Here is a 12,973-nt window from a genome sequence, read left to right as displayed (position 1 = left end):
CGTTTGTACGGATAAACGGAGAAGATCGCAAGTTTTCAAGTTGGACGTCTCTTCGACGAAGCGTACAAGTTTCTGGAAAAGCGGCAAATCGAAAGCGATAGTCGACTATCGTTTCGCCGCAAAACTTCGATACCGATGGCAAAGAGAAAATTTAACTTGGCGCAAAGTAATCCAACTTCCTGGAGAAAAAGTAACTCGCCAACCTCTATTCGGTGTTGCTTCGAAGCTAATTAAAACGTAAAACTAAAGAATAAACGTTAAGAGAAAAATGATACCCGTCTACGCAAAGCTAAAAAACGAGATGAACGTTTCACAGAGAAATACGAGGCACTTACGTATTCAGATATTTGTAAGTAACCGATATATAGTTATCGGGGTAACAGGTAAGAGACGTTTGAAAATGACATAGTTGGGCGTCCGCGCCGATTAAAAATTATCACAGTGATTAAACTTTGTAAATACCGTGGCTGGCCGATTACTGTCGCCTATCTGCCTAATTTTTTTTTCTTTACCTCATATTTGTCTGAGTGAAACACATTGCGCCTCGGGTATTATTTTGCTTTTAATATTTATTTTATTTCATCGTTTTTGACATCGTCGAAAACCAACAAGTAAATGCGCTATGCGTAAAAGGAAAATGGACATATTCCCTTCCTAAATTCACCGATTTAGACGTCTGAACCTTTCTTCCATCTCTCTTGTTGTTTTGTTTTTTTAATATGCTATAACGTTCCCGAAATGGACACGAGTCCATCGAGACTTGTAAAGTTAGATACGGTCAAGCCGTTTTTAAGTTACAAGTGTACAAACAAACAAACAAACAAACAAACAATCAAACAAACAGACAGACATACATACGTTAAGGCTAAATACAATACCTTTCTCCTATCGTTGTCGCGTAAAATGCTACAATTTGGAAAATTGAAGTTGCCTTGTACATTTCAAAAACATGTGAATGTTATCGTTATCGTTCGCATATAATTTAATACTGTTATTTAGTCCTTGTTAGTTCAAAAGATATAGATACATAATGTTAGATATTTCAAATATTTTTAAACGTATATCGTCTAATCTATATAGATACATTTTTAACGAATACAACTGAGAAATAAAAATGAGTTACCTTCCGTCTGGTCTTGATAAATTTATCTCCGAAGAAATAAAAATTATTAAGAATATTATATCGGTACATTATCATAATGATAGTAAAGTATAACGTAATTATATTACGTTCTAAGCGATAATTACCAAGAGGAAAATTTTCCTTTGTAGCGCGTTCATTACGGCGTGATATAATCTTATTTGTTTAATCCTCGTACAACTATCGAACATGGGCGTTCCTTCTCACTTACGCCTATGTTCGTTTAAAATCACTAGCGCAAGAAATATTAACTTTCGCAAATGATTGATGTATTACGCTTTCGTGTTTCATGCTCGTTATTTCGTAATAACGCGATTATTGGTCTTTCTTACTCATTATTTCCCGGTGAACATCGGCGTCAGCTTTCCTGGAACGATTTCTGAAATCATTTAAACAAGTCGATTCCGCATCGTTTATCCTTCTTTGAATTTCCTTCGTTTATTGGTTCAAAATTAATCTCAAAATTAAAGAAAAATTCAAAATTGTTGTACACGTAAGTATGTATGTCGTCGAATGTGTAACGTTTTTCGAAATAATCCTAATGAACGATCATCGATAAATGAAGGCTAGGAAGACGAAGAAGACGATATTTTACACTTGTACAACAGTTTCAAAATGCGGTACACTCGTATCGCTATTAATCTTACGATTAATCTTACGTTACTAAAATTGTTCTTTTATCTGATTTTAATGTTAAAGATGTATTTTACCGCCCTTTTCGTAGCTTAAAAATCAGTGCTTCTTACGATATTGAGCGTATTAAAATGTTCAATCGTCGTCAACGGTTATACAATACCTTCTTTTTGGCCTGTGCAAAATTTTGTTACTTATATTTGTCAACTTAATAAATCCTTTCTATCTTTAGCTGCGAATTTTATATAATTAACGGAATAAAATATTAAAATAGTTGAAATTACTAAAATTATCTGCTTATCGTGTGCTTTCCCTGTAATCTTCAAACGTGATATCGTTATATTCTAATTCTTGTAAATCGTAGCCTCGCGAGACGATTTGAATAAGCGGAAGGACGAAATCATCGTTTTTGGTAATCCTAGCGATCCATGGCCGTGTTCCAAATCCTTGACTTCTCGCGGACGCACTCAGATACGTGCAAGAAAACGGAGTCAAGAACGTAAGTAGCAGCCAGCGACGTATGTGAACACATTCGTTTTACCGGTTGTCTACCTGTTCTGGGTCAGTCGCGTGTGCAAGGTCAGATCCCAAGAATCTCCAACGTCACTCGTCAAAGCCGAAGACCGCGGTTCTCGCGTACCGTCTACAGTAGAATGGTCGTCATTTTTACCTTCGATTCGACGACTCACCGCGAGAAATATACGCGTATACTTCCTACCGGCATTGATGAATCCGATTTTTCTTCCATTCCATGGCTATCGCATTGAACGATTTTCATTTCAATCTCCTATATTATACTAAACTGAAATTCGCCTAAATTTGTCTCTTGAAAAATTTCACTTTGCTACTTCACTTGCTTAAATTTGTAACTTAAACAATAGTAATATTAACCTAAACGCTAAAGTATAATCTATAAAGCTTACAAACTTTATGCGACTTTTAAGACACTTTCAGTGTGTAATTTTATTGTCGAGCGACAACAAAAGCCCGCGAAACATTATATAGATAGACAGTAAGATACAAGCATCACGAAAAACAATCGAGTTGTAAGAACCTAAGCGACTTTATTCCACTACATTCAACGATTATCTTATCCGCATCACTGAAGACAAAAACATTATATTTCTATAGATATTGTCAACTCTTGTTCCTTTATTACCTTTCGCTTTTGCGAATGTATCACATTGTATATTGTATCTAATTGCAGAAAGATTATATCTCTAATTGTTCAAAAGAAAATTGTTCTAGAAACCTAAAACATAATATTATACCATAAATGACTATTACTACAAAGTCCAAGTCTACAACTTGCAAAAATAAAGGATAAGAATAAATGACGAAAGTAGATAAACTGATTGCAATAGCAACTATATATACTCGTATATATATATATGTAAACAAGAAAATTATGCGTTATTGTAAATGCCTATTGTAAATAACGAAAGTATTATACGAATAGGCGATGAATGAATGACAACGTACTCTGACTAAGAAATGAATCGTTTTCTAGTGTAAAGCCGATATGTAGCTTGAATCATCGCCGAATTTTTAATCAGAGTTTCAGTCGCGCATACGTGAATAACAAGTCCTACGATCTTTGCACACCAACTAACTATTATCGTTTTCATTATCGTTAACTGCTAAGACCGAAGCGACGTCACTGTTTCTCGATCTGACGAGCCATAAGTCAACACTAAATATAGTGATCGCGTATTATTGCGCGTTTCTGGCCGGATTCTTTGCATGTTTAACCGTTGTTGTTGCATGTTAAATGTAGAAATTAATCGCGAGCATAGTTACCTCTTACTCGAGAATAATTGCCAACTGTCGTCATATTATTGATATTTTCACTATCGTCGAATACTGTTCCAATAAATCAGTCACGTATTTATTTATTTATCATCAACGTATCGCTTCATTTCATTCGTTTCATTCATTTCATCATAAAGTTGTGCGAATATGGAAATATTTGCCTCTTTCAAAGAATCACATTCCGATCGATGAAATAAGTATGGATGAGAAAATTTTTATAGCGAATTAACACGATTCCATTTAAGATCCGATTACAGTTGTATATTATACCTCGAAAGGAATTAGAGTATCATGATACGAGATGAAATTATTCACCGAGAATCTTTCACCTCCTACTTAAGGACAATTCAAGTATTACGTATAAACAGCCACTTGGTTGTACCTTGAGGAGAACAGAAGTACATAAGAGGGATCACTTTTGTTCTTACCAAGGAAAAGTGAAGACGAATCCGTGAAGTACGTATTACATACGATTCAAAGGGAATTAAAGTACTTGTTGCTTGAAAAATCTTACACTTGCATCGTTTCTCGAGAATTATCAAGGTTTAAATAACTTGTACTAATTTCACGATATCAAATTATCTTATTAGAAATCTTAATCTGCCTATTGGAGTAGTCATTTACAAACCCAATAAATCAAACAACTTGTATAGCTAATTCTAACTTTCCACATATCGTTATTACCTACAAATCAATTGCACGATGAAAATGATGTTAAGTAAATGAGGAAATAAAATTAGCGTATAAAAATCACGGTATATGTTATAATAATAAATTTCGTTAAAAATTTGCGACGAATAACTAGATTTATCCTGTTTACAGGAAATGCCCAACTACAGTCATTTTTTGTCAAGAATATTCCTCTTCAACTTCGACTTTCAAAGCGTTTCCTCAAGTTCGACATTTCTTTCCGTAAATTTTCGATTGTGCGAAAGGTGTGTTATATAAGGTCTTTGACCTCGTTACGGTGATTCCCGATAGTTTCACTGTCTGGACCGAATGCACGCGGCTAGTCCAATGAGAAAGAACCTTAAGTACTCTTCTGGGTGGGTGCGTTGAACTTACCGTCGCATTCCGTATTGATTTCGGTGGCACTGCGCGACTGGAGCCAGACGTTACCTACGGCACGTGTCCGTGTAGGGCAGACACGCCCAATCCGGACTTTCCATAGAACGAAATCGGTGATTCCATGGAGATTAAAGAATGTACAAAATATGTCGATGTTCTCGTGGAAACTGCACCAGACACTTTCACTGAAAACGACGGATGACTAAAGCGTGGACATAATCGGTTAATCGTTATGCCGATGGCACAGCCTTACGCAAGGCCTCGAAGACCTTGAACGGAACCTTATTTGGTAAGCAAGGTCGAGGCTTTGCGGACCATTGGGTTTTCAGGCCGCCCACAATGCACCTCCACCTTACTTGGATTTAATTCTTCCTATTGCGGACCTGCCACGATAACGAAGAAAGTAAATAGAGACACGTCGTGTGATACGACAGGAGCAGCTGGAGCAGCGAAGGTTAATACTAACGCGTGCTGTTAAAACATAGTCATATATAAGGCATTTTACTTACATTATCAATTGCAAATATGCATATTTCTATCTGTACTATAATTTTCATCGAAAAGTGTATAACATGTATTTTTATATGAACCACGTAGAGGTCGATCTGCCCAATCACGGCGAACAAATTTTGATAGAGGTTAATCGTTTGGTTTCTATGAAACTAAACACTAATATGACAAAAATTATGAAATTTTCAAAAAATACAATTCATCGGTTCGGTTTCTGCATGACTCATATATTCTCTTTGAACTTTGTATAATCAATAAAAATAATTTCCATAGATACCATTTTATTGTATTTATCTTTTCATATTATACTTGAGTAAAATAACATATTGTCCAATAAAAACCTGAGCGGTTAAAAGGACAATGGGGTTACACGAAATTGACGTGTATAAAGATGCTGTGTGCGTGTGACAGCTGGGTGCCGGCTTCGATGTTTCGAGGTTAGGTTAGACTTGGCTGAAGCAGTCCATCCGTTTATCTGGCACATTAATGACGTATATTTAAATTTGACGTCCATATAAAGTATGGTGATTAAATTTAAAAAATAAAAATAACGATGAAATTCTACACGGAATCAAAAATAAAATCAAGAACAGAATTTGACACGTCCTCGTAGAGGAACGAGTGCATAACCCGATACGATTTCTTATTAGGTACAAATGATTCACTGATTATGTCATCAAAGCACTATTTCGACAAAGGAACGTGGCAGGTGTATTTATAAAACTGTCCTGTTTCCTCCACTATACCTTTCGCAATATCCAAACTTAAACAATATATTAATAATCAATGGTACGTATCTCACATGTATTTCTTATAAGACATTAAGTTCAAAGTATGTATGCGAATGTTCTGTTAATACGAATGAGCCAACTTTGAAAAAAATATTTTTAAATAGATTTTAAGATTTACGATATTATATTAACTCAAACGCTATTACGACTTAAAAGACATATAATTGTATTATTATATTTCATCAACGTCACTATTAATTAATTTCTTTGTATTTTGCTTTTTAACTGATAACAACATGCTTTATTAATAGTAATGATTACGACTGATAAACATGTTAACTACAAAATGCTTTACGACAAAATAACAAGCAGTATCATCAGTCGTACTTTGACGTTTCCATCACCACGTGGTTTCCGTGCACAAGTACGATGTACCATTGTAGACTGCACGAACACGCGTATCGATTTTGTAGCAGACACTGCACTCACACACACCATGCCGCCTTCCGTCGGACCGACACATATACAGGAAATAGGGCCGAAGCATAGGGCTTACGTGACGTGGTAGTAGTCCAGTGCACCCTTATCCGCGCCCTTGAGTCTATTTTTAGCTTCTGTTGTATGAAAAAGGCGGCCGAGATGACATATACCACGCGCAATAAGTGGGTGGACGAACATCATTTAATTACTTAGTCTAGGCCTACCTTAAAATTCTTCAAAAACATATTAACTTTTAGGCAGACATTAGTTGTCCTACTCTAAAACGAAATCTAGACAATGAGTATGCATAAATAGTGGAGTCTGACCTACTGACTTTCTAAATCCTTCTTGCGAATTATTTTCCTTCTGGCGCAATTTTTTAAAGGAAGACAAGTAGTACTAAACATGGTATGCAGATTATTACTACAATAATATGAGTCACTAATATTCATTAATATTGAAAGTGACACGGTAACTGAATTTTTTAGAAATAAATCATCAATGACCTTCTACGAACGCCAGCTTATTCTATTTGACTATGTCGTAAAGGCAGAATATTATTTTATTAAATTTTACGGAAAGACAATTTGTTGCCCTTTTTCGTTCGAAGATTCGCTTTCTTCAAATATAATCATACCATATCCTGGTTAAGGAATAAATCTAGTGCCAAGATATGTTACGTAATTACAACTAATGCGAAAGAAATATGATTTTTACTGATAATTTTTTAAGTAATCAAGGCAGTAAATAGGTTATATATATATATATACCAAGAAATACGAGTTTTTCTTGTGGAAAGAATTTAGCATAAAATTGGAACAAAAAATCTGGCCTATGAATAAGAGTTCTCTCACATTTTCCTCAAATTTAAGAAATCAATGGAAAAAGGTAATTAGGTGAAAAATGTCCCAGGATTAGTAACATGATTCCTATTTCATTAAATTTCGTAATATAAATTCGACGAACTTCATAATATTATTTCACAGATAGGAATTTCCATGAAAGCTTACGAATGAGTAGAGGATCATTAAATCTCAATGACAACTGTTTCGACTTGCATCAAGTGAAAAAAAATGTTGACCATTCCAAAGTATATAACAAAACTTTTTCTGACTCATACCTACTGCCGGTACTGGTCGCTAGCACGCGCACACAAAGAACGTGATAATCTTCACATATACGTTCGTACGTATTGATACGTTTACTACTACAAACAGCTCTGACGGTTAGTCAGGAAAGCCCTTAGCTAGTGTACGCTTCCAGAAGGCATTATGCTCCCCGTATCGTACAGTTTGAAGCGGCATTTGGAGAATCTAGCCGGCAGCCGGCCAACCGACCAATCAGCGAGCCGCTTTCGTTTTATGCCCATATATGGCAAGAGCTGTGAATCCAAGTGGTGGGGAAACCGGACGAATCCATTCTGAAACAGGGGTGTACTAACTATGATGATATTGAAAAATATAACTTTAAAATAAACAGATGATCGTTGAGTTTCTTATTTTTCAGATTTTCATCGTTCAATTAATTTTATATTATGCATAAATTTAAAAAATAAGAGGAAACAAATAGGAAATATGTTAGGTAATATGGAACATTTACAGCGTGTATACCGACCATACCTTTGAGCGAGTCCACACGACACGGTACCGGCCACGATCTTGCTCACTCACAGTGTTCGCAACTCGCGGCTCTCGAGTCTCGTTTCGTCGTGCCGATAGTATTCTTGCGGTGTCTCTTTGCCGATCAACGATCGTGTACTTTGTTGGTTACCTTCAATTCTAAAAGGTAAGTACTGTACGGTTCAGCTTGTTAAGTTCAACATTGTTATTAATTTAGCGCGTTTCACGGCGATCTGTCATAATCTTAACGGCGAAAAGATCGAGGACAAACGCCGGTTCATAAGCAGCCATGATGGCAGGGCGTTGCTCTCTCCGTTTCTGACTTTTCTCGATATAGCGCCTATTTCTTTGAGGGATTTGTTTCTACTAGCATTATCTTGAAAAGGGAAAACGTACCGGGACGATCCGACAGGTTGTCGTTGTCAAGTGGTTCCTGACGTGTACGCACTGTAAGGCAGGTGGTCGCGACGTGGTCGTTTATTAATAGCATTACTCTGTAGTTAGGATGTTACAGCACTAACTTGCGATTATGCTTGCTCGTAGTATGAAATACCAACGTAAATTTGTTATCTGTTGGAAAATTAGGATGCTAAGTGAAAGAAATTGTTATAGCGTACCTATTCTCTGTACGATACCCTAATTCGAATATTTATAGTTATCACTCTTTGAAGTTAATTGTAACCATTTCTAAAAGCATGTATAAAATAATAGTATTTAAGTATAATATTACACATTCTCATAGTTATCTAACGAAGAGAAAATAATTATCTATTTACGCAAACTGTACTTTATAAGGACTAATAAAAGCAGTCGAAATTGAGCCAAAGAGCTAAGCGTATATTAAGTATTCTTAAAACTATCTTTTTATAATAACCATGAAGTTACTAATATTGGGATATGTAAATTGTAATATTAAAAAGTTTCCTTTGCTCGTGGGTCTTGTATTTAATAAGGGTCGGCGAGAAATACCCAAACTGAATTTAAAAAATGAAATGTCGAAACTAATTATTTATTATTTTGATGTATAAAAATATCGTGTGACATTGAATATGGTCGAAACAGAACTTACGTATCGTGGGGGAGAGGAAGGGAAGCATTGGCAAGATCGGAGATGTGCGGTTCGGTCAATTTGGCAGATACATTCACGAAGGGTGGTGAGACACACTTCAAACGTTCGGAGAAGGGCAGATAGGGGGTGGAGGGGGTAAACCCCTCCGTGGCAGAGCACTTCCATATATGGTAAAGAAAGCCAGGATTGGCTGAGGGTGTCCTGCCTTTATTGGCCGATTGCTTGGTGGTGGGGACCCCGAACAACGACTCTGTTCATATAATACACTGCAAGCCGGCTGTCAGCTACACTCTGTGTTTGGTGCTAGATCGGTCGGTTGTGCGGCAGTGTCACATCCAAAGATCCCGAGCTCCCTAACTTGTACATAACTTTTTTTATACGAAACGAAAAACGTAAGTCATCACATCCTAAGTTCAGTGATAGATAACATTCTACGATACGAAGTTCAAACGAATTTAAGAATCTTCAGTGCAACCAAGTAGAGATTAGTGCGTGGGCGAATAGTTGATCGACAAATCGTACATCCGAGCGTGGATTTCCAAATCGAGAAGTGGGTGGTGTTAGGCTTAAGATACGCTTGTGTCAAATTTTGTGTGTACTGTGTTCCATCTTTTTAATTGTACTATAGGATAGTGTAGTTACAAGTAAAAGTAGTTATAAGTATCGGTGACGCATTACGTGTGAATGAAAAAAGAACCGAATTCTTTTTACGAGAAGATGTCAATCTTTAGAATGTAAAATATGCTCGAAGTATCTCAAGACTGTATTTTATTGGAGTAAGGATAGTTTTCCTATGTCTGTTAGTTAACTGAGTAAAGTTTCTAGTCAATTTTTTATGTTCTTGGCACTGTAAGGATTTATTCTTTGAAAATCATGTCGGATATTGACCGTTTAATGCCGGGGAAGGGCGGGGCAGGGTGCGGTTCTAGTTAACGGCGGTTTACGGGACAGTAAAAAGTTCGTCAAGATTACGTACTTTTTCAATGATACTTATCTTGATATGGAAAAATACACAGAGTATATTTGCGTCTATGCTCATCGAATATTCTATTTGAGATAATTAATTTTTATCGCGATAGTATAATGCTACGTGTCGCTGAACGCCATCTTGAAAATATTTAAAATATTGCTTCACAGCACATGCTATTTTGTAATCTACTATCCTGATTATAGGATAATATGTCGTGAATGATTTCATAGTACATCTTTATATGTAGTTTAATTTTTATCAAGTATTTAAAACGAAATTAAGCAATAATTTAGCTTCGTTTTTTTAGAACTTATTTGAATACTATAGAAACTACATTTTGAAATATCTATCCATATGAATAATGAATTAGTTGAACTCTGGATTTTCTTTATTATATTTAACAATAATTTATGCGTAAAATAGAAAATTCTGTTAAGAATCGTAAAAATTTGTACTTATTCGTGTGGATCGTAAAAGCGAATATGTATATAAGATGTGAAATTATAAAATATGTTTAATAGCTTAACTAAAAGTTTATAGTATCTTTTAACTTCGTATTCAATAAGTAACATTAACGAACGTTATAGCAAAGTACTGAAAAACTGTAATAAAAAGAGGAATCATAATCAAGTAATTAATATTTTTGTTATTTTTGCAGATAACTCAATAAACCAAACATGTGTGACGAAGAAGTTGCTGCACTCGTAGTTGACAATGGCTCCGGTATGTGCAAGGCCGGTTTCGCCGGAGACGACGCTCCACGCGCCGTCTTCCCATCTATCGTCGGAAGACCACGCCACCAGGGTGTCATGGTTGGCATGGGACAGAAGGATTCCTATGTTGGTGACGAAGCTCAATCAAAAAGAGGTATCCTTACTTTGAAATATCCGATTGAGCACGGTATTGTCACCAACTGGGATGACATGGAAAAAATCTGGCATCACACGTTCTACAACGAACTTCGAGTGGCTCCCGAAGAACATCCAGTACTCCTTACCGAGGCACCCCTCAACCCGAAGGCTAACCGTGAAAAGATGACGCAGATTATGTTTGAAACGTTCAATACTCCCGCTATGTATGTCGCTATTCAAGCTGTACTTTCGCTATATGCTTCTGGACGTACTACCGGTATTGTATTAGATTCCGGTGACGGTGTTTCCCACACTGTACCAATCTACGAAGGATACGCTTTGCCTCATGCTATTCTCCGTTTGGACTTGGCTGGCCGTGATTTGACCGACTACCTCATGAAGATTCTCACAGAAAGAGGATACTCCTTCACCACCACAGCCGAACGTGAAATTGTTCGTGACATTAAGGAGAAACTTTGTTACGTCGCCCTTGACTTCGAACAGGAAATGGCAACCGCTGCGTCATCCTCTAGCTTGGAAAAGAGCTACGAACTTCCAGACGGTCAAGTAATCACCATTGGTAACGAAAGATTCCGTTGTCCTGAGGCTCTCTTCCAGCCATCCTTCCTAGGTATGGAAGCATGCGGTATTCATGAGACAACATACAACTCGATCATGAAGTGCGATGTCGATATCCGTAAAGACCTGTACGCCAACACTGTCCTTTCTGGAGGAACCACCATGTATCCAGGAATCGCTGACAGAATGCAAAAGGAAATCACTGCCCTAGCACCATCCACTATGAAAATCAAGATTATCGCACCACCCGAGAGGAAATACTCTGTATGGATCGGTGGATCTATTCTTGCATCTTTGTCTACCTTCCAGCAAATGTGGATTTCCAAACAAGAATACGACGAGTCTGGACCATCCATCGTCCACAGGAAGTGCTTCTAAGCACATCTTTGATATCTCTTGCATATTATCATTCCCCAAATCCCGAGAGCGGCCTCTGTCTCGTTTCTCGACCATAGGTATTGTTATATGGATATATAATTCAGAGGATTCAATAGTATAAGAGAGATATTTAGGCATTCGAAGATCAGTTTTAAGATATAGTAATGTCTAATTGAATGATGCAGAATGAAAGTAGTAAATCGCTAATTAGCGCAGGAACAGTTCTAAAAGATTTTGCTCTATTTTTTTCATCATTTAATTGGACGCTATTGCGTCTTTTGTGTACTCTCCGAAGTTCTGAATACTTTATTATTCTATCGAGTCCTTTGTATTATACATTCAGATAATATTCCCTATGGTAGCATCTAGCTAACCACCCTCATGAAAAACATCTTTCTTATTGTCATCGCGATATTTCACTCTACAATCGAAATAATCATATGTTCTTTCCTTTTTTCGAACATGCTATATATTTGCCAATTTTTAATATTCGCGAGTTTGAGCTGAAGGTAAACTATTATATAAATTATTTCGGAATATCGTTCCGATGCAGTATGGAGCCGTTGTGATTATCCTTAATGCACGAAAGATCTTTTAATTTGGTGTCCTCCAATTAAATGCATTCCGTTACTTTACTCTGCGATATTTAACGAGGTTTGTGTCAGTCTTTCTAGAATTCATCATTCCTAGCGGAGATAGGCCTTCGACTTATTAATCATAATCTTTTTTTAATGTTACCGATCGTTGAGGGAAAAGATGGCTCTTTCCTTTCTTTTTTTTTTTTTTTTAAATAATGGGGGAGACCGCTGACCCAGAAAAATATCTTACAAACGCTCGCTCAAACGAATAAAAAAGACACGGTTTCGACCCCGCAAGCGTAGCCAAAGTATTATAATTTATTCCCATTGTATTGTGCAAGACCATTCACGTACACATCTTAAAGACTACTTTAGACTTATGGGATTATAAAATAAAACTCTTAAAAACATTATTGCTTTGACTTTTGTGTTTTTAAGATTACAGTTATCCAATACCCTTTACTGGATATTGTGTCCTTGATCTCCAATCCAGTACATCGTAGTTAATCTGAGCTAGAAAGAAAAAAAAGAAATTAATCACTTATTTCATTTAA

At 36.5% G+C, this 12,973-nt stretch overlaps 1 protein-coding gene and 2 long non-coding RNA genes across 5 annotated transcripts; 2 read left to right on the top strand and 1 right to left on the bottom strand.

Moving 5' to 3' along the window:
* The first annotated feature begins 1,332 nt into the window (after window positions 1-1,332).
* On the top strand, window positions 1,333-5,438 carry LOC125385457. Its single transcript, XR_007224756.1, has 2 exons — window positions 1,333-4,042; window positions 4,409-5,438. It is a non-coding gene; the product is annotated as an uncharacterized LOC125385457 (long non-coding RNA).
* On the bottom strand, window positions 5,429-9,192 carry LOC110119436. Of its 2 annotated transcripts, XR_002307925.2 has the most exons (4): window positions 9,064-9,192; window positions 7,995-8,564; window positions 6,283-7,795; window positions 5,429-5,639 (listed from the first exon to the last, which is right to left on the bottom strand). It is a non-coding gene; the product is annotated as an uncharacterized LOC110119436 (long non-coding RNA). The 2 variants fall into 2 exon arrangements; XR_007224755.1 differs by having other exon boundaries at window positions 5,429-7,795.
* Window positions 8,025-12,832, top strand: LOC100646910 (actin-5C). Of its 2 annotated transcripts, none has more exons than XM_003396941.4 (2): window positions 8,025-8,160; window positions 10,692-12,832. In XM_003396941.4, exon 2 carries the CDS (start codon window positions 10,711-10,713, stop codon window positions 11,839-11,841), a length of 1,131 nt encoding a protein of 376 aa, XP_003396989.1. In that variant the 5' UTR covers window positions 8,025-8,160; window positions 10,692-10,710; the 3' UTR covers window positions 11,842-12,832. The 2 variants fall into 2 exon arrangements, with proteins under 2 accessions (XP_003396989.1, XP_003396990.1); XM_003396942.4 differs by lacking the exon at window positions 8,025-8,160 and adding an exon at window positions 9,306-9,455.
* Window positions 12,833-12,973: the final 141 nt, after the last annotated feature.

This window comes from Bombus terrestris, chromosome 7 (assembly GCF_910591885.1).
Source record: "Bombus terrestris chromosome 7, iyBomTerr1.2, whole genome shotgun sequence".
In the NCBI taxonomy this organism is placed as follows: Eukaryota; Metazoa; Arthropoda; class Insecta; order Hymenoptera; family Apidae; genus Bombus; species Bombus terrestris.
This window is presented reverse-complemented; position numbering and strand designations above follow the sequence as displayed.